The 27,107-nt window shown below is 45.7% G+C and overlaps 1 protein-coding gene and 1 pseudogene across 6 annotated transcripts in view; one reads left to right on the top strand and one right to left on the bottom strand.

The window, feature by feature from the left end:
- Positions 1 to 17,414, top strand: part of LOC145515940 (putative ATP-dependent RNA helicase DDX60) — a 90,811-nt pseudogene extending 73,397 nt beyond the window's left edge. The window contains exons 8-13 of the transcript XR_014061145.1: positions 821 to 931; positions 5,610 to 5,722; positions 6,768 to 6,910; positions 7,239 to 7,348; positions 13,063 to 13,213; positions 17,233 to 17,414. The product of XR_014061145.1 is annotated as a putative ATP-dependent RNA helicase DDX60 (transcript). The remainder of the gene's footprint in view (positions 1 to 820; positions 932 to 5,609; positions 5,723 to 6,767; positions 6,911 to 7,238; positions 7,349 to 13,062; positions 13,214 to 17,232) is intronic.
- Positions 17,415 to 25,220: 7,806 nt separating this feature from the next.
- LOC145507614 (liprin-alpha-1-like) overlaps positions 25,221 to 27,107 on the bottom strand; it is a 25,579-nt gene continuing 23,692 nt past the window's right edge. For all 5 annotated transcript variants that reach the window (XM_081494531.1, XM_081494542.1, XM_081494510.1 and 2 more), the window contains exon 12: positions 25,221 to 26,505. In XM_081494531.1, coding sequence (XP_081350657.1) covers positions 26,450 to 26,505 — 56 coding nt within the window. In that variant the 3' untranslated portion in view covers positions 25,221 to 26,449. The remainder of the gene's footprint in view (positions 26,506 to 27,107) is intronic.

Genomic DNA, 27,107 nt, shown 5'->3' with positions numbered 1-27,107 from the left:
TAGAAGTGCGGTACCTCCCCAGCGTCTTGTACAAGTAATATTCTTGAGTTTACAAAAAGCATCATCTGGTTTATAAGTGGATTGAAAATGATCTGAAAAACCCCATGTTATAAAAAGTAAAACTCTGATTTCCATTCATAATAACTGTTTCTTGATCTTTCTCGATAAGAAGGATGCTCGTCATGGTTTCAAATGTTAAATTTATGGATGGACTTAACAGTTTTCCTCTTTACTGAACTCACAGAAAACGGTTAAAGCTAAACAAACATCCTGTCCCAACTTCCATCATTGTTAATTTCTTTTTTTAGATTTTTTTTGATGTGGACCATTTTTAAAGTCTTTATTGAATTTGTTGCAATATTGCTTCTGTTTCATGTTTTGGTTTTTTGGCTGTGAGGTGTGTGGGATCTTAGCTCCCCCACCAGGGATCGAACTCACATACCCTGCATTGGAAGGTGAAGTCTTAACCACTAGACCACCAGAGAAGTTACCCCATCATTGTTAATTTTTAATAAATGTTTTTCAACCTAAACTGAACCTCGGGGTCAGATTTTGAAGAAGTAAATTTGTGACAATTGACTCCTTCTATTGTTATTACCTTGATTGCTCATAAATAAGAATTTAAACTTCAAATCTGATAGTTTACCATTTAGACCTACAAAAATTGCAGTTTCACAGTATTCAGAAAAATACATTGCAACTGTAGTGAAATGTTCTCTGAAGCAGTATCATATTCTAGCTATTAGCAGCTCCATTTAGGAGTTTTAACTCTCTCTTTTATATTCTCAGAAGCACATCTGTATGTGGCAAGAGCTCAAAGTGTTCTTGTTTGTGGGTGCTCATCACAGTGCCTGCCTGCTTTGAAATTCTGCTGCTGGCTCTGTACCACCAGGTGTGGGTGAAAAGGATCAGATACGTCATATTTGATGAGGTAGGCTTGAGGTTGTTTCTCTGGGCTGATTTCCTGGTTGCATCAGCGCTACACTGAAGATGTTTGCTGCTTCAGGGCTTCGTCGTCTGTGTGGAGTTTCTGTTGGGTGGCAGGGGACACCGGCTTCTCCCTGAACCACACCAGTCTGTCTTTAGGCTCCGTTTTCCTGATCTGGCTCAGGACCGGGTAACTGTGTCTGCGGGCCTCTGGATGGCAGAGGAGCTGTCTGTAGTGACCACGGTTTCAGGGGAGCCGAACTAACCACCAGGACATAGGTTTTCCTGGGCAGAGATTCCAAAATACAATCTTTGATCCCTAAAGCAAAGAATTGGGCCTCTAACAAGGATGTCAGTTACATAAGTTATGTTTTCACTTGTGGTCCCAGCAGGAAACCAATGACATACTCAGAACAATTCAAGAAGAGCATTTTCCAAAGGTGTGTGTATAGTCGGGAGGGGGCACTGTGGGGTTAGTGCAGTAATGCCAGGCAAGGAGCCCACCCCTTGGCCTAAGGGGACAAGGCAAAGATGCAGTCCTTGAGGCCCACAGGGAGGTTCTATGCATGCTGGCCGCTTGGGGAGGGCAGCTGCCTTAGTGAGGGTGGCGGGGGCGGGGGGAGGCAGGCAGGGGGGCACAGCTAGCTCAGGGAAACCCTCCAGGAAGGGAGCTGGTGGCACTAAGACCTCATCCTCATTCCCCTCAGGTCTCTTGCCCAGGCTCTCATTCAGCGAAATCCGATGGACCCAGAGAAACCCTGAACCCTTTTGAAGTAGCCTCTGTGGCTCAGTTTCCCAGGGCAGAGAGAGCAGGATGGAAAATAGACATTTATAGGGCAAATGAAGGGTGCTGAGAACGTTTTTACAGCAGAGTAAGAGTATTTATTCAGAGAGGCGTACAGCATTATAGAAGAATTCTTCCGCTCTAAGGGGCTTTCGGCTTAAAGGGGAAATGATGATAAGCCTGTGTTTCCCTTAACTTTTGCTGTGTGAACTAGGAGCCACCAAGCAGGCTGCATTTTTGATTTGTTTGAAGCTGACTTCTTGTGTTTATTTCTGCTCAATCTGTATACACTGCATCTTGAAGGCCTTGAATATTCACATTTGGAAAACATCCAACAGCTTTGTCTTTGCACTCCAGGGCCTTGAACTGTACTCTTGTCTCCAAGCTCTGAAATGGAGTGACATGGGGCACCTCAGCTTCCCCAGCTTCTGTAAGGGTAAAGCTGGAGGTCTTCGGAGACTGATGGTTCTTCTGGCAGAGTCAGGGAAGAGTGCCATGTGCACAGACTGTAAGGCCACCATTCAGCTGTGTTATCTGACTGTGTGTGGTCAGTCCCTCAGTCATGTCCGACTCTTTGCGACTCCATGGACTGTAGCCCGCCAGGTTCCTCTGTCCATGGGATTTCCAAGGCAAGAATACTGGAGTGGGTTGCCACGCCCTCCTCCAGGGGATCTTCCCAGTCCAGGGATCAAACCCCTGTCTCTTGTGCCTCCTGTACTGGCAGGTGGATTCTTCACCACTGCGCCACCTGGGAAATCAATAATAAATAGAATTCTCTAGGCAAGAATACTGGAGTCAGTAGCCATTCCCTTTTCCAGGGGATCTTCCTGACTCTGGGATCGAACTCAGGTCTCTTGTGCCTCCTACATTGCAGGCAGGTTCTTTACCATCTGAGCCACCAAACCAAATGGGCAAGGGAATTGTAAAAAATTATCTAATAACTGTGATAGTAAGTCATTTCCAGTTGATTGCCAAGTGTCAGTGTAATCTGTTTAAAGGAAACCACTGTGAGATGAAGTATTTCCTGCCATATCATAGACAAGGATGTCACAACCTTCAGCTATTTTGGCCCTCCAAATGTGAATTTCTGAGCCCCGAGGGTGGCCAGGAAGAACAATGCGTGCTATCTGGCAGCCATGGCTGCCACCACTCCCTATGGTGAACAAGGAACTAAGGATGTGAATAATCACATCACAGGGCAGTGGCCCCAGATAGCTGAGATGCATATGAAAGGGATGATTTCAGTGAGCCCAGACTCTTGCATCTTCCCAAACACAGAAAAGTGCAATTCCTTAATGAGATATCTCGTCTTCCCTCAGTTCAGTTCGGTTCAGTCATTCAGTTATGTCTGATTCTTTGCAACCCCATGGACTACAGCACGTGTTCCCTGATTAGCAATAATCTTTTGATTTTCAGACTACCTGCCCCTTGTTGCAAGCTTCTACATTACCTGACTTCCCACCCTCCCCTCCCCTCCCTGTCTCCTCAAAGCAGCTCTCTCAGGGTCACTTGCGAGGCTGTCTCCTGGGCTTGACTCCCTAAAAATTCCCACCAAATGAAACCTAACTCTCACCATGTTTAGTTTTTAATTAAAACTGTGTCCTGTGATGTGATTATTCACATCCTTATTTCCTTGCTCACCATAGGGAGTGGTGGCAGCTACATGGCTGCCAGATAGCAGGTATTGCTGTTCCTGGGCACCCTCGGGGCTCAGAAATTCACATTTGGAGGGCAAAATTAGATGAAAACTTTTATGTTATAAGGTGACACCACTTTTGAGAATCTTCCCTAAATCTAGTTCCATTTGCTTTATCGGGTCAAAGGACATTCATGAATTCAGCATAGAAGCAATGTTTCCACAACGCCAGGCACTATGGGTGTGGGAATGCCCAGGTGTGAGCCACAGAATCACTGGGCAAAAGAGATCAGACAGCTGAGCATACGTGTGACTGTGGCAGCCCACTTCCCTGCATATGGTGATGAGAAGGGGCAGCCTGTCTGACTGTGATGATGGCCAGCTGGGGGACAGGTGCAGCCTGAGGACAGCTCTGCAGTGCTGGTGGGAAGAGTCTTCCAGTGGGTGACTCTGAACCGAACTCTACAAGTCCAAAAGGGGGTAAGAGCATTCTAAGCAGAGGGAACAGTGTATGTGGAAGCTCTGGGGTAGGAAATTTGTGTTCAGGTGACAAAGAGAAGTCCGGTGTGTCTGGAGAGAAGTGAGCGCACGAAGGGAGAGAGGCTGGAATGCGGCTGGAGAGTGGCTGGTGGGGGTGGTGACCCCCAACACAATGTTCCCCCTGTTCAGGAGTCTGTATTTTGTTCCACATGTAGTGGGAAGATATTGAGAAAATGTAACTGGGGACATGGCCTGATTGAGTTCATCCTCGAGACGTGTCTATTGGCTATGATGTGAAGAGTGCAGGGGTGGGCCCAGGGGAGCTGGGAGGTCAGCCAGGAGGATATTGTAGATGACCTGGGGGCCATGAACGTGGAGAAAATGCTTAGATTTGAAAGATATTTTGGAAAGTAAGATACAGAGGAATTACTGATGGATTGGTTATGGGAATTAAAAGAAAGTGTGTGTCAGGATTTTGTGTTGGCTGAATTTATCAGTGTTTATGTAAACTTGACATGGTTGGCCAATATGAAACGATGTATGATGATGATTCAAGCTTCCAGGTCTTATTTGAATCTGATATTTTTAAATCAACTGGAAAGGTATTTAATTTATTTAAACTAAACTAAAACAACAAATAAAAGCCATTCACCAATTTCTCCCACACCCACTTCTTGTAACTACATATGTGTTCTCTATATAGTTGAGCTTGTTTGTGTGTGTGTGTTTTAAGATTTCACATGTGAAATCATTTTTATGTCTGACTTATTGATTTATTTCACTTAGCATAATGCCCTTGATGTCCTTCCATGATCACAGATGGGAAGATTTCATTCTTTTTTATAGTTAAATAATATTCCATTCTATGTATACATACTACAGTTTCTTTATCCATACATCCATCCTTCAGTGAACACTTAGGTGGCTTCCTATCTTGGCTATTATACATAGTGCTGCAATAAACATGGGGGATGCATATATCCTTTTGTTTTCTTTGGATAAACACCCAGAAGTGGAATTGCTGAATATAATTGCAGAATATGGCAGTTATATTTTTAGTTTATTGAGGAGCCTCTGGTACTGTTCCGAATGGCTGTAACCATCTCACATTCCCTCTAACAGTGTACAAGAGTTCCTGTTTCTCCATACCCTCGCCAACAATATTTTTTTAAATGTGTTTACTTAGTCTCTGAGTAATGGACATTCAGACTGTTTTTTAAAATATTTTTGTTTATTTTATATTTTTACTTTTTTGCTGTGCTGGGTCTTCACTGCTGCATGGGCTCGTCTCTAGTTGCGGCGAGTGGAGGCTTCTCTCTAGTTGTGGTGCACAGGCTTCTCATTGCAGTGGCTTCTCTTGATGTGGAGCATGGGCTCTGGGGCATGAGGGCTTCATTTGTGGCACATGGGCTCAGTAGTTGCAGCTCCTGGTCTCTAGAGCACAGGCTTAATTGTTGTAGTGTGCAGGCTTAGTTGTACCTTGGCTTGTGGGATCTTCCTGGATTAGGGATTGAACCTGTGTCTCCTGGATTGGCAGGTAGAATCTTTACCACTGAGCCATCAGGGAAGCCTCCAGCCAACACATTTTATGTGTGTTCTTTTTGGTGGTGGCTGTTCTGACAGGTGTGAGTGATATCTCATGTGGTTTTGATTTTCATTTCTCAATGATGGGTGAAGTTGAGCATCTTTTCATGTAACTATTGGCCATCTGTTTGTTTCCTTTGGAAAGACATCTTTCAGACCTCCTGCTCAGTTTTAATGGAGCATTTTTGTCTTTAATAGGTCCACTGTCTTGGTGGGGAAATTGGAGCAGAAATCTGGGAGCATCTCATCATTATCCGCTGCCCCTTCCTGGCTCTTTCCGCCACCATCAGCAACCTGGAGCATCTGACTGCGTAGGCCTGAGCTTCAGTCTAGATAGAATACTTATCTGTTTTGAATGTTTGAATGTCATCTTTTCTATATGTGTTCTGGAAAGTTCCATAACCACCTGATGAATCTCTTACCTTATCTCTGAATATTCAGGGAATACACGCACCCCTCCTGGCAGGTGCTGAGCAAGGCCACACTCTGTAAAGGAAAAAAACCAAGGGTTCCCCTAGCTGGATCTGCAGTTGAGTAGGAAATTTCCCCCGTATCTCAAGAAAGGCTCACCAGAAGTGATTGATTTATTTTTCTTTTTCTTTGTCCTTTTGCAAAGAAATAAAATTAAAATAGTATAATGGCTCCCCTGGTGGCTCAGACAGTAAAGAATCTGTCTGCAATGCAGGAGACCCAGTTTCCATCTATGGGTCAGGAAGATTCCCTGGAGAAAGGATAGGCTACTCACTCCAGTATTCTTGCCCGGAGAATCCCATGGAGAGGAACCCGGTGGGCTACAGTCTATGGGGTCGCAAAGAGTCAGACACTTTGATTAAGCAACTAACACACACACATAATGACACAGTCTGCCATGGACCTTGAGACTTCTTATGTTGTCCCAGTTTACAGATGTTTGGAAAGATAGGGGAGCCTTATTAGTTGAAAGCCCCATATCATTTTTCCATTGGCTAGATCTTTGCCCACTAACAACAATTACAGCAAAGACTCTGATTTGCCAAGTGCCTTTCTAAGTACTTTGCATATGTTGATTTGTCTTAGATGGCCAACAACCCTTATGATTTATTATTTTAATTGCTGCTGTTAGTTAGATTTTCTGACTGCTATTATTTTTTTCTTTTAAATATGAAAAACAAGGCACAGAGAGATTTTATGATTCAACCAAGAGTCTCAGCCCATGGTAAGGAGGCTGGGGTTCAACCTTAGGTCATCTGGCTCCAGGACCTATTCGTTTATGTACAAGTTTTAAGGCACATAAAATTTTCTGTATTTTGAAGTATTTGATATTTCAGGAAATGGTTCCATGTTCTGCATAAGTAATACATAATTAAAATTTTTAAGGTGGCTACAATTTGTAAAATGGTACTGGAAACAAGCAGACAGTATGATGGAAAAAAGTATTGCTTCTAAAAGAAATGCCAGCTCCCGTGCTAGTTCCCACAAGAACTACTTGCTGATGAAGCAGTCATATAAAGTGAGACTTGGTAGGTTTGACACATTCATAGGAATTTTGTCTCTTCCTTTCAAGTTATCCCCGGCTTCCCTGGTGGCTCAGAAGTTAAGCGTCTGCCTCTGACGTGGGGGACCCGGGTTCGATCCCTGGGTTGGGAAGATTCCCTGGAGAAGGAAATGGCAACCCACTCCAGTATTCTTGTCTGGAGAATCCCATGGACGGAGGAGCCTGGTAGGCTACAGTCCATGGGGTCGCAAAGAGTCGGACACGACTGAGCGACTTCACTTTCACTTTCACTTTTCAAGTTATCCCATCACTGTGTCTCCATTCACTGGGAAATTCTTGCTCTTCACTTCCAGTGCTGTATGAAGAGAGATACGATGACTTAGAGAAGTACATATGTTCAGTGAGCAATCATGACATTTCCTGTGACCATTTTCACCTGTGTGCTGCGTTGACACCAGACCATGTGAGTGATACTTCTGCCATGTTTGTTCTGAGCAAAGGCTATTATTTATGTCATAATGCAGAGCTGCCTGGGTAGTACTCATCAGAATTACAGAATCAGTACTTTTAACAGATATTTAATCTGAGTTTTAAAAGTAACAAGAATAACTTCCTAGTTTTTATCTATTCCTTAATGGTGTATGCCTCTGCAAAGCTTAAAAATGACTGAATACTTTAACCTGAAGTTTTTTTGGGTTGATTTTTCTTTATTCTTGGATGTTATCTTTGCCCATTTTCCTTCTTCTCAGCACCCATGTCCATCTATCCACCTTTTTGGACACCATCTCTTCTCTTAGTGCAGCTACAACTTTGTGAGGACAGTGTCTCATACACGTGAGAATTTGATCACTGTGAATTAGGTTAGACAAGGAAAAGTTGCTTTTCACTGACATAGCAATCACAGTGTGATGTTTTGGTAGTAAATCAGTAAGGTAGAAGTCTTTTTTTTTTTTTTTTCCAAAGAAGCAAATTTTACTTTTAGTCTAATCGTTATGGATATTTTCCACTTTTACAAATAATGTGTATTTATTATACAAAATGAAAGGAAGTACTAAAATAGTTATCACTTTTGATCCCACCATGAAGAAATAGTTTGGTATATCTTTTCTTTCAAGATTTTATGTATGTACAATATTCAAATTAAGTGGTCATTATTAGACTTTTAACAGTTATTTGGTTGCACCCAGAAGAACAGGAGGAAACTATTTCTTGACGAATTGAATATTTGTAACATTTATTTCTACTCAAAAATTCCTATTTAGCATCACTCTTTTTTTTTTAATAAATATTTATTTTAGTTGGGGGCTAATTACTTTACAATATTGTAGTGGTTTTTGCCTCACATTGACATGAATCAGCCATGGGTCCACATGTGTTCCCCATCCTGAACCCCCCCTCCCACCCCCCTCCCCATCCCATCCCTCTGGGTCATCCCACTGCCCCAGCCCTGAGCATTTGTCTCATGCATTGAACCTGGAATGGTGTTCTGTTTCACATATGATAATATACATGTTTCAATGCTATTCTCCCAGAACGTCCCACCCTCACCTTCTCCCTCAGAGTCCATAAGACTGTTCTGTGCATCTGTGTCTCTTATTCTGTCTCGCATATAGGGTTATTGTTACCATCTTTCAAATTCTATATATATGCATTAGTATACTGTATTGGTGTTTTTCTTTCTGGCTTACTTCACTCTGTATAATGGGCTCCAATTTCATCCATCTCAATAGAACCGATTCAAATGTATTCTTTTTAATGGCTGAGTAATATTCCATTGTGTATATGTACCACAGCTTCCTTATCCATTCGTCTGCTGATGGACATCTAGGTTGCTTCCATGTCCTGGCTATTGTAAACAGTGCTGCGATGAACATTGGGGTACACGCGTCTCTTTCAATTCTGGTTTCCTCGGTGTGTATGCCCAGCAGTGGGATTTAAGGAGACCTCATTTGGGGCTCTGAGGTTTGAGTGGGGGAAGATTTCTTAATTTTCCTTGCATTTGTTTTCCTTTTCCATTCTATTCTCAGGATGGCCCATTAAAGCTTTGGTTGCCTCTCAAAGTGATAATTAGGCAACAGTTTTCCTTCCTTCCAAGACTGAACAAGTTAAATATACTCTAAACTCTGTTGTCAGATGAAGCCTTCTAGTCTGACAGTTTTTAAGTCACATGCAGTTTTCTTTAGTTACAATAGTTGATGTCATAGGGAGTAGTTCCAAGTTCTGCCTGAATGACGTATCTGTATCAGAAACCTAACTTAGGTAAATAAATAGGATAATTCTGATCCTACTGAGCCTCTGATGGCTTTCTTTTGCAAACAGCCAAAGGCACAGCTCCTTGGTCAGGCTTCCGAGGTCTTCCAGAACCCAGCCCCAAGTGCTTCTGCTCATCTACTTGATGGATTTTACTGGACGCCCTCATGGTTTATCTGTAAACTGGAGTGTTTCACCACAGATGCACAGTACCAGTTGTCCAGACCCTGTTCACCTTTGATGGCTCTTCTCTTGGGAAATCTCTTCAGAATCCTCTGTGACCTGCTTAGCTGGAGGGAGTCTTCTCTCCACGCACCTGGTCTGTATTTCCTGTCTGACAACAGTCGTGGTTGGCTTGCTGCTGAAGTTCCTTAACAGCTTGTCTTCTTACTGGAATAATTCCTTGAAGACAGATTTTCTGCCCCTGTGGTTTGTAACTAGCTGGATTGAAATGTTTGTTACATGAATATAGACACCCAGAGCGAGCACATACTTTGGGTTCTAAGGATTTTACGTATCTTGTCTCCTTTAACCTTTGCAACAATAGGATGGACGCCTTACCGATACTCCCGTTTGACAAGCGAGGGAGGTAGGGCAGAGAGAACCTGTACTGCTGAGGAAGGGGTGGGGCTGGGGTGCGGTCTCACATAGATGACTCCAGAGCCTGCAGTTTCATCTCTGTGTTCTGAACAGACTGGTGGACAGATGCGTGAGTGAGGGACTGAGTGAGAATCATGTTATGGCCTTTGGGCTGTGACGCAGTAGCTTCTAAAAGCAATGGAATGAGTTCAGTGCAGTAATTTTCCAATAGGATTTTATTACAGGACTTTCTTTTTTGTGTGGCAATGGCTCCATCTACATCTAAAGAAAACTGAAGTGTGGGTGAAATTCCTATGACCTAACTCATACCCCCAAACTGGAGTAGTGATGATAACCCACACATAGATAACAAGCCTCCTTTCTCTGTGTCCATCTCCTCTTCTCTTCTCTTTCCACCTTGTCACCAGGCATTTCAGTGCAGCATTTACACAGTCCTCTGTTCTGTGTAGATGGTTCAGGGCAGGCTGTCTTTAGGTGGCAGTGAGCACAAGGGTTGGGAGAACTTGGTGAGGTTGGCATGTTGCTCCAAGTGCCTGTCTGCTATCTCAGTGGCTATTAATGGATGGCCAGGAAGCAGCTCCAGCTACTCTAACCCCATGTGACTCCTGCAAAGGTCATGCTGCTGCATGAGTCTCCTTTTGCAATAGGAACCCAGCTTGGACGGCATTAAATGTGTATGTTGACAGTTGTGTGTGTAGCGTGTGTTCATATGGAGTGTTTCCTAAAGCATCAGTGGCAAAAGGCACGGCAGCCTCCCTGAGCAAGGAGGTGATCCCTGATCTTGTGTAGTAGACCTCAGGTGGACGTGAGGAGGTTGGGTGGTGAGGCAACATGAACAGAAGAGCTGTCCCCATAGGTGTCTGCGCTGTGGCTCAGCTGTCACACGGGGGCTCCAGAAGGAAGGGCTGAGTAGGTTTAGGGCCTGCCTCCATGTGAGGTTCATTTCTGGCACGGGGTGGAGTCCAACTTTGTCACCAGCTATCTGGCCACTCAGGGACAGCTGTCGGGACGGGGGTGTCAGCCCCAGCAAGTGTGGGAGGGGCTGTGCATCTTTCTGCTGCCTGTGGAACTGTGCTTCCCGTCACCTGTGGGGTTGCGGACAATGCGATTTGCCAAAACATCATCATGGTGTGATGCTGCGTGTTCATAAATGAAGGAGGGTGTGAGCCTGTGACCGTTTATCTCTCTTCTTTGTCTCCCTGGGCTGGCTGATTAGTTGTCATACAGTGAACGCCAACGGAATGGAATGGTGTGGCCCAGCTTTTGGCCACGGAGATTGTTAAATTGATTTAAAAATGAAGACCTGTAAGTTGGTCGGTCACGTGGACAGTTGAGGCCTTGGGCACATGCTGGGTGTTTTCCTAGGCCTGTGCCACGTGTTGTCTAACTTAGTTCTGATGGCAAAGGCAGTACTTCTCTCCACGGTGATAATAATGGCATGCAGGCTTTTGTAAGAGGCTAAGAGCCCTAAGAAACCAAATGCATTCTAGTGACCAAACCAGAACAATTATATCTTAAAAATTATGATAGTTCTTGTATTTATTTTATTTAGGCAAGATATTGTTGTCCAGTCACCTAGTCATGTGCAACTCTTTGAGACCCCATGGACTGCAAGTTGCCACTTTTACATAGTAATAATAAGAGAACAAATGCTAACATTTTGAAGTAACATATTCAAATCCTATTTGGCAAAAAGCAATTTTTTCTGTTCAGCTAGTTCACTACTCAGGTTGAGATGCTGAATTGTGGTCCAGGCTCTCACCTACATTCTGTTGATTTTTACCACCTCAGTCAAAGCCTGATTGATTATTTTAATTGAAGTATGTTTGGCATAAAACCTTGTGTAAGTTTACGGGGTGCAGCATGTTGATTTGGTACATTTATTTTGCAGTATGATGGCCACCTGTGTCAAGTCTGAGTCCTCATCCTTTTTTTTTTTTTTTTGTGGTGGGACAATTAAGATCTAGTCCCAGCATGTTTAGGGCTCCCCAGGTGGCTCAGTGGTAAAGGACCTTCCTGCCAATGCAGGTTTGATCCTGAGTCAGGAAGATCCCCTGGAGGAGGAAGTGGCAACCCACTCCAACATTCTTGCCTGGGAAATCTCATGGACAGAGAAGCCTAGTGGGCCACAGTCCACGGGGATGCAAAGAGTCAGATATGACTGAGTGACTGAGCACATATACATCCTCAGCTTGTTTGGTGTCATAATACAGCTTTGTTGTCTGTAATCACTGTACTGGGCATTAGCTCTTCAGGTCTTACTTATCTCCTAGTTTAAAAAGTCCAAAACCTTGTGCTGAGGTGTTTGTCTTATTTGCTTTTACTGCAGTCTGTAAGGTGGCAATAGAGATACTTGGATCCTATGTTGTAGATGAGGAACCATCATTTAGAGGCGGAATTAGAATTAGATCTTCTGATTCAAACTTGACTGTACTTTCCAGCCTAACAAACAATTTTTTTCAACTGTATTATTTGAAGTGGCTTTTTTTTAGCCCTGAATTTCCAAACCTGAGTTTCATAACTTAGTAGCTGTTTATTAAAACACATTCCCTATTGTCAAATAACTTTGGAGAAATCTGTGTACCTAGCCCCTTCTTGAAGACATAACCTTTCCAATGAGAAACCTTGAGGAAGCCTATTCATAAACCAACCCCCCTGAGCTCCAACCTTTTCTTTTGAAGGAAATCTGCCAGCATTTCAGGGATCATAGTTTCACAGGCAGTGGATTCGTAGCAATAGTGGTTGAATCCAACAGAATTTACTGCAAAACAAGCTTTTGGAGAACAGGAATTTTAAATTTATATTTTAAAATATCTGAGGAAAAATGAATGCCATGGATATCCAGAGGGCTTAAAGCAGAACCGAGTCAGTGACCTGAGGAGAAGTTTCCTTGAGTGTTGTGAAGGTGACCTTCAAGTGATCTTAGGACTTGAGAAAGTCAGACTTGCCCCTTTCAGGCTGGTGCTCAAAAGCCAGGAACCATATTCATAATGAAATCAGTTTCACTTCCGGTGCCAGGGTGGAGGCTGTGTGTTCTTATCTGAACTCAGTTCTCAGGTCTTTTAGATACCCCCTAACCTCTACCCTTATAGAGAATTGGCCCAGCTGCAAGGTCTCAGGAAATATAAGAACTTTGTGGTGGCCTTTTGGGTTTTTTCCCTCTCTTAGTAAATCAGGGACACTTGGTTAGTACTGTGTTTGCATCAAGCATTTTAGATCAGGGATAGTTGCAGTGTCTGGGTTCATGATAGTGACTCTGAAGCAAAGGATAGAACTTCAGATGAAATAGAAAGAATATTAAATTTTTCAATTTTATTTTAAATGTAGATTGAAAAGTTTGGATTCCCTTCTGATCTTACCCTTTCACTTTGAGAAATGGTCTAGCTTTATGATACCATGTTTGAATTCTGGAAAAGTTGTCTCAGGGCTCAGATAAACAGTAATTCTGAAATTATTTTTGAACTGATTATAGTGGATGGTAACTGCCATTCACAGAGATGAGCTATCACCCTTCCTAATCGTCTGATCTTTGAAAATCACCAGTGGATTCTTTACAAAATAAGATTGCTCCTCCCCTGACAGCCTTCCGGCTCACAGTTTGTGTTTTCCTGTAACTGGGCAGAAAGCCCCTCAACTCCTGACCTTGCTTCCTCTTCTGCTTTCTGGGACAGGACCACCCTTCCATCTCCCCCAGTGTGTGCTGGGTCCTGGGTTCTATTCTTGCCTTCCTCTCCTCTCATGCCCCTTCCTTCTCTCTGCCCATCTGTGTTCACCTCCTGGTTGGTTTTGCTGCACACTCTTCTGTAAGGGTTCACCCTCCTGTTAGTTTTATGCACTAGGAACGATGGGGAGATGGTTCGCCCTCTGTTTGCAAGACACTTGTAACTCTGTTCATGAGACATATCGTTGAGAAGCACTTGGATTTTCTTGCATGATTTTACTGAATTTAGTGGCATGCCTTTTCAAGGAGTTGTGTCCAGAGGAATTCATTCATTTTAAGAATAAAATAGTCATTAGGAAGATGGATGCTACAAAGTATGAAGAGAGTTTAAAGGCAGAATTTACAAGCTAGGTGAAGAATGGCTACGCCAATGAGGTAATTTTCACACGTGTTTTGAATGAAACATCTCTGTGTTCTTGTGCAGTCATGACTATTGTCTGGACTTTTTAATCTTCAACCTCCATTTTAGGATTTTCAGTTGAGCGTGAAGTCCAGTGGTTCTGAGATAGACCAGAGAGAAAGGACCTTGGTCCTTGACTTGTCCTCTGTCCCCACCCCCAACGTGTGCTCTGAGTTCTGACAGATGCAGGCAGAGGGAGCCCTTTCCATGGACCAGGTCGTGAGGCCCAGACAGTGTGGGACTGGAATTACAGTGGTAATAGCTGAGAAGAGCTTTTGACTTCTTTATCTCTTTTTCAGAAAGCTTTTTTTTTTTTCTTTTATGACTTTTGTTTTAATTTGCAGAAACTATTTTTGTGTTAAAACCTTAACCCAGGGTCATATGAGTTGTGCATATTTATTTTAAGTAAGTTGATGATCTTTTTTATTTTGGTGTTTGCTTTGTTGTCATATATTGAAGTTTCTGATTTTTGGGGTGTGACACATGTTAGACTTCTCAGATGAGCTTTTCTCATTATCTTTTAACTTAGATTTTCTCCTCCTGCTGAGAAAGATAGTTTTATTTTATTGCACTTATTTTGCCGAGAAAAACCTTTAAAATATATATTTATAAGAGATTTTTACATGATAAAGAGAGAAACTGATTCACCCCATCTGCTGCCACAGTGAAAGTAGCATTATTTACCAAATAATCCTCTTCCTGACTGATTTGTGTTGTCTTAAAAAGTAGCATGTTAAATTGCACCTGCGTGCATGGTTATTACTTTTTATCTTTTTGTTCTCTAGTGTATTTCTTTAGTTCTTTTGCAATGTTTTATCTTATATTTTCATCTTTATTATTTTTGTTACATACTCTATTAAAGAACCACAGGCATGTAGATTAGATAGAGATGAATATGTTTTATCTAGAAGCAGGCACTCATGTCTTCATTATGCAAAATGTAAAATAATTTTATTTTCCCTGCTGCAGGCCAGAATGGTCCTGGAGAGTCTTCCTCCTCCTTCAGTCTGCCATCGTTTGGTTGTTAGTTCAGAAAACATGACAATCATATACAAGCAACACCTGCAGCTGAATTTCAGAAAAATAAACGACCCAATCAAAAAATGGGCCAAAGAACTAAACAGACATTTTTCCAAAGAAGACATACAGATGGCTGACAAACACATGAAAAGATGCTCAACATCACTCATTATTAGAGAAATGCAAATCAAAACCACAATGAGGTACCATTATACACCAGTCAGAATGGCTGCTATCCAAAAGTCTACAAGCAATTTATGCTGGAGAGGGTGTGGAGAAAAGGGAACCCTCTTACACTGTTGGTGGGAATGCAAACTAGTACAGCCACTATGGAGAACAGTGTGGAGATTCCTTAAAAAACCGGGAATAGAACTGCCATATGACCTGGCAATCCCACTGCTGGGCATACACACCGAGGAAACCAGAATTGAAAGAGACGCGTGTACCCCAATGTTCATCGCAGCACTGTTTACAATAGCCAGGACATGGAAGCAACCTAGATGTCCATCAGCAGACGAATGGATAAGGAAGCTGTGGTACATATACACAATGGAATATTACTCAGCCATTAAAAAAAATACATTTGAATCGGTTCTATTGAGATGGATGAAACTGGAGCCCATAATACAGAGTGAAGTAAGCCAGAAAGAAAAACACCAATACAGTATACTAATGAGTATATATGGAATTTGAAAGATGGTAATGATAACCCTATATGCGAGACAGAATAAGAGACACAGATGCATAGAACAGTCTTATGGACTCTGAGGGAGAAGGTGAGGGTGGGACGTTCTGAGAGAATAGCATTGAAACATGTATATTATCATATGTGAAACGGAACACCATACCATGTTCGATGCATGAGACAAATGCTCAGGGCTGGGGCAATGGGATGACCCAGAGGGATGGGATGGGGAGGGAGGTGGGAGGGGGGCCCAGGCAGGGGAACACATGTAAACCCATGGCTGATTCATGTCAATGTATGGCAAAAACTACTACAATATTGTAAAGTAATTAGCCCCCAACTAAAATAAATAAATTTATTAAAAAAAAAAAAAGAAAACATGACAATCATGTTTCCACTTCTCGTTGGAAAGCTGAGGGAAATGGAAAAGTTACCTGCACTGTTTTTTCTGTGAGTTACTTAATTTGTTTTTTATTAGATGCATTCCTTTAAGGATAAGAGTTATACAAATTTGCCTGTTGTAGTGTTCAATACGAGTTTTGGTTCCCTTTTGTTATCAGAGTACATATTTAAAACTACACCTTTCCAGTTCAACTTCAAATGTTCTCACCACAAAAGGAAAAAAAGATAACTTTGGGAGGTAATGGTTTTGTTAACTAACCTTATTATGGTCATCATTTTGCTATATATGCCTGTATCAAATTATCATGTTTTCTTTACCTTAAATGTGTACAGTGTTATATGTCAATTTTGTCTTAATAAAACTGAAAGCAAAAAGCACAGAAAAAAGCAAAGGAGGCACTACAATTCAGAGAAGATTTGACCACCAAGAACTCTAACTTACCTCACTAATCATAATAGTCTCTGGTGAAATAAGTCAAACAGAGAAAGACATATACTCTATGATCTCACTTATGTGTGAAATCTAAATAGTCATACAAACGAGTGTACATGGGAAACAAATGGTCACACAGACATAGGAAACAAGCTTATGGTTACCAAAGGGAAGAGGGAAGGTGGGGAGGGGCAAACTGGGAGCTTGGGATTAACAGATGCAAACTATTAATACTATGTATCAGATAGTCAACAAGGACCTACTCTACAGCACAGGGAATTATAGTCATGGTCTTGTAATAACCCATAATGGAGCAGAATCTTCAAAAATACTGAATTACTATGTTGTACAACTGAAACTAACATGATATTATAAATCAACTATACTTCAGTAAAAAATAAAGTCAGGACTTAGATATATTTAGCTAATGCTAAGGGTCTTTGGGGGCTTCCCAGGAGGCACTAGTGGTAAAGAACCCGCCTGCCAATGCAGGAGACATAAGAGACACAGGTTCCATCCCTGAGTGGGGAAGTCCCCTGGAGGAAGGCATGACAACCCACTCTAGTATTCTTGCCTGGAGAATCCCATGGACAGAGGAGCCTGGCAGGATACAGTCCGCAGGGTTGCACAGAGTCGGACATGACTGAAGTGACATAGCACGCACACAAGGGTCTTTGATTCTGTTACAAGACAGATGTAAAGGCCAGTGGAATTAAATACAAGAACAACTATAATAACAATAAAAATAAATTTTAAAATAGTAGAAAAATTTTTTGGTTAATTTTTTTCTCCTGTCTTTAAGAGTATACAGGGGAGCACCTCTCTTCTGTAGACAGAGAAAATGTACGGCGGCCAGCCCCTTGCCTGTGGGGTGCCTGGCCCCTCCCCCAGGAACATTCTCCGGGGGGCTCTGCTTGCTGCTGCCCCAGGAGGGGGACTTCTGATCTCCCCAAAGGTGGTTAGTGATGGGTCTGTGACCCAGAGCACCCCGTGTGCCCGTTCAGAAGGAAGCTCGTAGCAATGGGTGTTAAATCTCGAGAGCTGGATGTCAGTGGCAGCAGTGGCTGCCTGGATGGTTGAGTTGTCTTTATCACATCACTTTCAAGGCATGCCTTCTTCTCCTCTGTTTCCAAGTTTGATTTAGGGGCTGTGGCGAGAAGGGCTGAAAGTGTGAAAAAGTTTCTAGAGCAGCGCAGAAGGCCCCCCGGGGCAGATAAAGAGGCCCACAAAATGGCGAACAAACTGTGCAAAGTGAAAAAAAAATCCATGGAGAAATACAAGACACTGTGAGTATGCAACTCAGCACATTGTGCTGGGAAGGCTGAGATAGTCGCACGTCCCAGCAGGGCGGCCCCGGGCTGCACAGACGAGTTAGTTGTTGCTTGGACTTGTTTGCTGGCCAGTTCTGTGCTTGGAGAACTGTGTGCAGTGGGCCCCTCTGCCTCGGGGCCCTCATTCTGGGGACTAGTTCTTGGGGTCTAATTCTGACTCCTCCGGGTCCTAAATGCATCCCCCCGAGCCCCCATCCTCAGGTCCTCAGTGACGTCCTGGTTTCGAAGTGTCCACACCCTCCTTGGATGGTCACAAAGTTCTTCTTCTTGGAACCTGAGCTTGAGGCTCCCCCATATATTGCAGCTGACATTCAGGCTGATACCCTCACCCTCACTCGCTCTTCCTTCTGGGCTGTTGTCCGTGGGCCAGCACGTGTGCGGTTTTGCCCTTCTTCAGGTGCCCTTGCTACTACTCTCATCCGACAGGACTGCACACACGCCTCTCCTGGGGCCGCGTCCCCCTGTACCGTCCCGTAACCTTGGGCCCTCCTTCCCGGTGCCCCCAGAGCTTCTGCTCAGCAGCTCGCATCCCCTCCTGAGGCATGCCTGCCCCCCTCCCCCCCAAGCCCTGCTTGGACTTGTCCCTTTCTCCCGGGCTCACGCCGCACTGCAGTACTTGGTGGATCAGTTGTGAGGCACTGCTCTCTTTCTCCTAAATTGTTGCTCCTTCATAGCAGGGACCGTGCATTTTCCTCTTTTTATCTCCAGCTGTTATTTTATGTGGGGTCCTGCTGCTCACCGCTTACAAAATCAATTACATTCTCACAAATGTTGGCAGAAAGGAAAGGTGCTTTTAATCAGAATGCCGGCCATCTGGGAAGAGGGCGGGCTGCACATCTGCTAGAAACACCTCTGAGATCCTGCTCGGCCTTGAAAGTTTTACAGGGAAGGAGGGGAGTCATCTCACTGACACACTGAGATGGGGGGATCGGTCGCCATCCCCTCCAGGTTTGAGGATGCCTCAGAATCTTCCTCTGGACGTTCTCTTGTTCACATGATTTGGTCACACAGTTTGCATGATTGCTGAAGGGGAAGCTCGGGAAGAGGTCTGGTCACCTATTAATTACTGATTCTCATTTCTTCTCTGATCTCTGTAGAGAACCAACCAGTCGGACAACATATCGTGTGTCCAGACTTGAAAGCTGTGCTTGGGCAGAGATGAGTAGAGCCTGGGGCGCCCGGTTAAAAGTCAGAGACAATATAGCTCCGCTAAGTGACAAGGACAGGACTTCCTGCTGAGGAGGGCTTCCTGCAAAGAGCTGTGTACACAGTCCCAATGCACTGTTGGGCGGGTCACAGCCATTCATAACTATTTTGCAGTGAACGGTAGTTACTTCCTTGAAAGTGGAAACAGCTCTTAGAGCTTCGCTGACTCAGATTTCCCATGTTCTAGAGCAAGTTAGAATCTTCTGCTGACCCTCTGTGTGTCTTCCTTCTCCTGGTGCTTGGTTCCGTGGTCGAGACAGCAGGTGTCGGCCATTTCAGTCTCTAGTCTTCCAACAGTTTTTCTGCAGGGCTCTAGGAGTCATGGTTTCAAGCTGGATTAGTGATCAACAATTACAACTACAAAAATAAGGAGAATGTTTTTTTGAACTAGGAATGCGGCTTGCCATCGGTACACAGAGGGTGTTGCAGCTTTCAGCCACTGCAGCCAGCCCAATCCCCCGACCGTGCACTTGAGGGCACTCAGGATGGGAGCACAGGACACTGGCCCAGATGTTAGCTGAGTGCACATCAGAGGAATGACTTCAGGGAGCCCAGACTCTTGCATCTTCCTGTACACAACAGGGTGCTAAATTCCCTAACTTGAGATGTCTGACTTTCTTTAACAGTGATCTTTTGATGTTCTGACTATCTGGTCTTTGTTGTGAAAACTCATAAGTATCCTGACTCCTCCCTCCCCTCTGAGGAGCAGCCCCTCAGAGCTATCTGAGACACCACGGGACCTCTGTTAATCCTCTGCCTGTGCTTTGCTGCTTGTCCTGGCACTGCCACGGGGGTGAGGGGAGTACCAGTGGAAGGGAGTTGGCGGTTTCTCTACTGCTTGGTCAGGATTGCTCACCCATGAAAATAGTTAAATCGGGCACTCGTGAGCACATATTCTCATAGTAGGAGCCATGTGCACAGTCAAGAGTGTCGACTAAAAGATAAAGCACAGCCTACAAGCTGAGAATTTATTCATTTTGTAGACATTCTGAGGACTTAGAACCATGACACAGCATCTCAGATAGCTCTGAGGGGCTGCCTGAAAAGGGAAGGCAGGGGCCAGGATACATAGGAGTTTTTGCAACAAAGACCGGTAAACATCACAAGATTACTGTTCATTAGAGAAAACTGGACCTCTCTAGTTAATGAATGTAGGACTTTTCTGGGTATGAAGATGCAAGAGTCTGGGCTCCACGAAGTCACTCCTGTGATATGCACTCAGCTCTCTGGGGCCAGTGTCCTGTGCTTTCCCATCCTAGTCCCTCAGGGCTCACCGTTGGAGGGCTGATTGCAGCGGCTGAGGGTTTGGCAGTGGGCAGCAGCTTCTCTCCTTCACAAAAGACAAACCAAAGAAGGGCCAGAGATGTGCGTGTGGTTCCCGTGAGGAGTGATGGATGACGTGGCCTGACACCGGAGTCCAAGCCAGTGTTTTGGGGGTAGAGTCTTAGGTCTGGTCCCCACGGGGATCTGGACCTCAGGCAAGTGATCTGTTGAGGGGTGTGCTTGTGAGGAGCCTGCAGGAAAGTGAGAGGCAGAGAGGGGGCGCTTGTGAGGGGCCCGCAGGAAAGGGAGGGGCAGCAGAGGGGGACTGAGGAGGACGCATGAGGGTGTGCCTGTTGCTGGAATGCTGCCGACCCTGGCCAGCATGGAGGGCTGGGGGTGCTGCAGAATCATGCCGGCCCTGGTCGAGGTGGCTGATTTGTGCACCTATCAGTCAGGTACCGGCTGGGGCCCACCTCCCCCCCAGGAGCTGTTGTACCTTCCAGGCACTGCTTAAGGCTTTTGTCAGTGGAGGACAAGTATTGTCACCAGGAGCCCTTGAAATCCAAGTTCAGAACCTCTGTAGCATCTGCAGTAGGGGAGGAGGGGGCCTGTACTCTGCCTGTGGAGCCTGGGGGCACCTACCTTCTGCAAGCCTGTTGTCAAAGGGCTTCGAAAGAGGAAGCAGTCATCAGTGTAGCAGGGGCGGGGGGCCATACTGGCAGAACTGGGCTGGCAAGAACTGGAGGACATACTGGGAGAACTGGGCTGACAGGAAGGGGGGCCATACTGGGAGAACTGGGCTGACAAGAACTGGGGGACCATATTGGGAGAACTGAAGGGGGTGCCGTACTGGGAGAACTGGGCAGACAAGAAGGGAGTCATACTGGGAGAACTGGGCTGGCATGAAGCCTGCTAGACCAGGAGGAAGGAGGGGACACCTAGAGACAACAGAGGACTTTTCTGACGATGGACACAAGTTCCAGAGGCTGATGAGGGAGAAGACTGGTCCATGGCAGTCCAGGTGTTCGTAGGATTGAATGTCTCAGCAATTAGGGGGATCCGGGAAATCTTGGGCTTCCTGTGATGGCCAGATCTGACTGTTCATTACTTAAGATTTGTCTTTATTAAAATAGAGATGAATGAAGCCAGAAAAATCCCAGAAGAATGGATCAAAGCCTACTCCATGAAGCTGAGCATGATAACCTACTCAAGGTTCTTGACAAGAACTTGGATATCCCTCAGGACTGCATGTACGCGGACCAGAAGGCCATCAATGCTGAGGTCAGCCCTGATGGAACAATTCTCGGGGTGGTCACTCCACACTCTTCCTACTACTGCTCCCTCTGGACAGGGCTGGGTGTGATCCCTCAGCGCCTACCTTTCCAGAGCAGAGCTCCCTGAGCACACCCTGCTGGCTGTACCCGAGCCCGCGGGCCTTGCAGAGGTTGTCTGAAAAGACCGGGTAAGCTTTACAGATGAGTTCTTGCTTGTTAACTGTTAACCCTGAAGTGCCTGCCCTTCCCTTATCTCTCACTGTGATACTGTTTTTCACAATCCAAATTCTATACTCCGCTTTCACTTGCCTCCACCGAATATTTCAGTATGTGGATCCAATACACTTGAAATAATTAATATATACACAGTTATTCAAATGCTGAAGCTTTTTCTGTATTATAGTCAACACATGTCACCAAAAGACATTGACATATCTAAATATGGTATGCCAAATAGCTGTGAAAAGAAGGGAACCAAAAAGCAAAGGAGAAAAGGAAAGATATACCCACTTGAATGCAGAGTTCCAAAGAATAGCAAGGAGAGGTAAGAAAGCCTTCCTCAATGATCAGTGCAAAGAAATAGAGGAAAACAATAGAATGGGAAAGACTAGAGATCTCTTCAAGAAAATTAGAGATACCAAGGGAACATTTCATGCAAAGATGGGCTAGATAAAGGACAGAAATGGTAGGGACCTAACAGAAGCAGAAGATATTAAGAAGAGGTGGCAAGAATACACAGAAGAATTCTACAAAAAAGATTTTCACGACCCAGATAATCACGATGGTGTGATCACTCACCTAGAGCCAGACATCCTGGAATGGGAAGTCAAGTGGGCCTTAGAAACCATCACTACAAACAAAGCTAGTGGAGGCGATGGAATTCCAGTTGAGCTATTTCAAATCCTGAAAGATGAGGCTGTGCAAGTGCTACACTCAGTATGCCAGCAAACTGGGAAAACTCAGCAGTGGCCACAGGACTGGAAAAGGTCAGTTTTCATTTCAATCCCAAGAAAGGCAATGCCAAAGAATGCTCAAACTACCGCACAATTGCACTCATCTCACATGCTAGTAAAGTAATGCTCAAAATTCTCCAAGCCAGGCTTTAGCAATACGTGAACCGTGAACTTCCAGATGTTCAAGCTGGCTTTAGAAAAGGCAGAGGAACCAGAGATCAAATTGCCAACATCCGCTGGATCATCGAAAAAGCAAGAGAGTTCCAGAAAAACATCTATTTCTGCTTCATTGACTATGCCAAAGCCTTTGACTGTGTGGATCACAATAAACTGTGGAAAATTCTGAAAGAGATGGGAATACCAGACCATCTGACCTGTCTCTTGAGAAACCTGTATGCAGGTCAGGAAGCAACAGTTAGAACTGGACATGGAACAACAGACTGGTACCAAATAGGAAAAGGAGTATGTCAAGGCTGTCTATTGTCACCCTGCTGATTTAACTTATATGCAGAGTACATCATGAGAAACGCTAGGCTGGAGGAAGCACAAGCTGGAATCAAGATTGCCAGGAGAAATATCAATAACCTGAGACATGCAGATGACACCACCCTTATGGCAGAAAGTGAAGAGGAACTAAGGAGCCTCTTAATGAAAGCAAAAGAGGAGAGTGAGAAAGATAGCTTAAGACTCAGAATTCAAAAAACGAAGATCATGGCATGTGGTCCCATCACTTCATGGCAAATAGATTGGGAAACAGTGGAAATAGTGGCTGACTTTATTTTTCTGGCCTCCAAAATCACTGCAGGTGGTGACTGCAGCCATGAAAAGACGCTTACTCCTTGAAAGTTATGACCAACCTAGACAGCATATTAAAAAGCAGAGACATTACTTTGCCAACAAAGGTCCATCTAGTCAGGGTATGGTTTTTCCAGTAGTCATGTATGGATGTGACAGTTGGACCATGAAGAAAGCTGAGTGCTGAACAATTGATGCTTTTGAACTGTGGTGTTGGAGAAGACTCTTGAGAGTCCCTTGGACTGCAAGGAGATCCAACCAGTCCATCCTAAAGGAGATCAGTCCTGGGTGTTCACTGGAAGGACTGATGTTGAAGCTGAAACTCCAATACTTTGGCCACCTGATGCAGAGAGCTGACTCATTTGAAAAGATCCTGATGCTGGGAAAGATTGGGGGCAGGAGGAGAAGGGGACGACAGAGGATGAGGTGGTTGGATGGCATCACTGACACAATGGACATGGGTTTGGGTGGACTCCGGGAGTTGGAGATGGACAGGGAGGCCTGGCATGCTGCGGTTCATGGGGTTGCAGAGTCAGACACGACTGAGCGACTGAACTGAACTGAACTGAACCCCCGTTGTATGTTCTTGAAAGTACTTTTCTTTTAAAGACAATGAATTCCATTAAATTCTTCTCTCCCTTGCCCTCCATGTAGGATGACGATGTGACATAGCCCACAGTGATGGGCATCTCAAGTCTCATAATGCATGTATGTCCTTTGTAGGGGGCCCCAGGAGCAGAAGCAAGTCCAGGGGTTGTCACTCCGTTTCTGGGGAATTGCATCAGGTTACTGTCTCGTGCAAGTACCAGTGGGCACCACTGGGTGGCAGTGTCAAGCTTTTGCCAAGTGCTTGAGTCAGCTTTGATTTTTAGGTAATATGCATGCTACCAGATTTGTTTGGGCTTCCCAGGTGGTGCTAGTGGTAAAGAATCGGCCTGCCATTGCTGAAGACTAAGAGATGTGGGTTCAGGGTCAGGAAGATCCCCTGGAGGAGGACATCCCCATGTGGCTGCCCCCAGGCTTGCTCTCTCCAGCTCATCTTCCCTCTAGAAGTTTCCCCAGACCCTCAGTAGGAGCGGGCACTGCTGCGGGTGTGTGTGTCCTCGTGCCCCGTGTGACGTTCCACGACTAACTGCACTCTGTTTGCATGCTTCCTCCCGCGATCGTGGGACCAGGCAGCGTGGCAGGAACGCAGAGGCTGGATTCCGCTCTAGTCAGGACTTACTCTTGCTGAGCTTCAGGGTAAGTACAGGCCCACCTGGTCCCACAGGGGCATGGAGGCCACGCCCTGGGCGTGGAGGGTCAGCGGGTCTCCGGAGGTCGGGCCCAGGACAGCCCTCAGTGGCAGAGAACATGACCTTGGCCCCTGGCGGCCGCCGGAGTGGGCAGAGCACAGCCCGAGTCTCCCTCGCGTCCATGCGCACGGGTGTCCCTCCCACAGCGGCAGGGCTGCTGGCCATGCCCTGCGTGCATTCTCAGAGGGAACAGGACCCAGGGCATCAGGGTTCACGAGGCTGCCCTGCCCTGGGCCTCTCTGTCCGGAGGCCAGTGTTTAACACAGAAATGCGGTGGCATCTGGGGGTCGGGTGCCAACGAGGGGCCACTCTCCCTTGCAGGTGCTGCTCTGGGTGGTCCTCTGGTGGGTCCGGCACGGTAGCCCAGCCCTGCTTGAGCCGCTCTGAGGGCAGGAGGCTGTCTGCTCTGTCCTGTTCACGTCTCAGCTAGAAAGCTTGACTGGGTTTTAAGTTTTTTTACCAGCAGCTTTTAGCTATATGTCAGAATAAAGTCAGCCACAGAGTTCTCGCCTTCATCTGCCTGGTCCTTCATGTTTCTCTGAATTCTCAAAGCAGCTGAAGCCCAGAATGGGGTGCGAGGGCGTCTGGAGGGGCAGGGGCTCGGGCACCAGCTGCTGTCCCAGGACTGACTCGCCTGTTTGTTTCCAGTTTACCCACACTACTTTTACAGATGATGATACCACGTCCAGAATACGACAAAGACTACATTTTGAACTCAATGCAATCTTTAATCTGTTAATACTTGTTATATAGACCCTAAGATATTTTATTACAGAGTTTTCAATTAGTGAAAAATTCATGAATACCATAGAGAAAATATTAGGCCCTCCCCAGCATCAGACCCTAGTCTAGCATCAGACCTTCCCCCTCCAGCATCAGGCCCTAGTCTAGCATCAGACCCTCCCCTAGCATCAGAAACTACCCACGTATCAGACCCTCCCCACGCATCAGGCCCTGCCAAGCATCAGACCCGAGTCCAGCATTAGACCCACTCCAAGCATCAGGCCCTCCCCCAGCATCAGGCCCTAGCCTAGCATCAGTCCCGCCCATAGCATCAGACGCTACCCTGGCATTAGACCCTTGCCCCAGTATCAGGCCCCCACCTCCAGCAAGAGGTGTGGCAGCCCCACTTGTCAGATGCTCCTGAGCACACTCAGGCAGCCCCAGAGCAGCAGGAACAACAGCTCTTGCAGGCGGTGCATCTTTAGGAATCACCTGGGGAGCAGCAGCAGCTGGGGTCTGTTGCAGGCCAAGAAGAGGCAAAGAAGAGACACTTGTGCCAGAAGCAATGGTGGGTGTGGGCACGTTCCCCAGCTATGCTTCCTCCCCGTGGGGGCTTTGCTCTCCTGCTCTTCACACGTGGTAACTTGAGGGGCCCAGGGCTGTGTCCTTCCAGATTCATGGTCTCCTTGATATCTCAAGCCCAAGTCCTGAGTCGCATCCCAGTCTGGCGTGGCAGAGGGCTGGGAACACCCAAGCACAAGGGCTGAAAGGATCCCAGGGGGACAGCCGGGCCCCAGCGGGTGGCAGGGCAGGGGCTGAGGGTGGCCGCCCACAGAGGGCCCCGCAGCAGCACTGGAAGGAGAGCAGTGATGCCTTAGCTCACTCGGGAACGTTGCCCGGCCTCAGCAGTCAGAGATGTTACTGCCAGCAGCTGTGATGACACAGGAAGCCCAGTGAGGGACACCACCCCACTCGCGCCGTGTGGGTGGGCACTGCTGACCATGGCCTCCGTTTTCATTCCAGTTCCAACTGTCCCTCCAAGGGCTGATGGGCTCCTCTTCTGAATAGCACAGATATTTTCTTTATGTGGGTGAACGCATCCCTGTTTGTTTCTGTCGGCACTGTGGTCGGTCATTGTGTGTTTTCCTCTTTACAAACTGTGCTTGCTGCTCTGCCAGTTTAACTTAGGAGCAGCCCTTATTTTCTGCCTTTCCTAGTTGTCAGCGCTCACTGGAGCCTTCCAGGTGGCGCTTGCGGTAAAGATCCTGCCTGCCAATGCAAGAGACAACGAGAGACGTGGGTTAGATCCCTGGGTCAAGAAGATGCCCTGCAGGAGGGCATGGCAACCCACTCCAGTATTCTTGCCTGGAGAATCCCATGGACAGAGGAGCTAGTGGGCTACAGTCCCTGGGGTCGCAAAGAGTCAGACACAACTGAAACACTTTAGCACACACTCAGGTTTTAGTTTAGTCGCTCACTCGTGTCTGACTCTTTGTCACTCCGTGGACTGCAGCACTCCAGGCTTTTCTGTCCTTCACGATCTCCTGGTGTTTGCTCAAAGTCATGTCCATTGAATCGGTGATGTCACAGAACCATCTTATTCCTGTTGCATCCACCAGAGAGGTGGCTGGAGCTCGGCAAAGTGCACGGTCCCACTGTGTGGGTGTGAACCTGCCTTCACCACTCCCTAACCGTGTGAGCATCACTGTGTGCTCCTCTGTAAATCGGGAGGTGGCAGCACCTGCTTGGTAAGGGGCACACACAGCATCTGGTATATAATCAATGCACCATCCATCTCAGCGTTGTATTTATTAATGATACGGATAGCTTTTAATAATCTGCTTTTTCTCTCATCACTTAACTGTGCTAGA

This window comes from Giraffa tippelskirchi, chromosome 1, assembly GCF_054371585.1.
Source record: "Giraffa tippelskirchi isolate mGirTip1 chromosome 1, T2T-mGirTip1v1.2.pri, whole genome shotgun sequence".
Classification (NCBI taxonomy): domain Eukaryota; kingdom Metazoa; phylum Chordata; class Mammalia; order Artiodactyla; family Giraffidae; genus Giraffa; species Giraffa tippelskirchi.
Note: the sequence above shows the minus strand (reverse complement) of the source record. Positions and strands in the feature narration are given on the sequence as shown.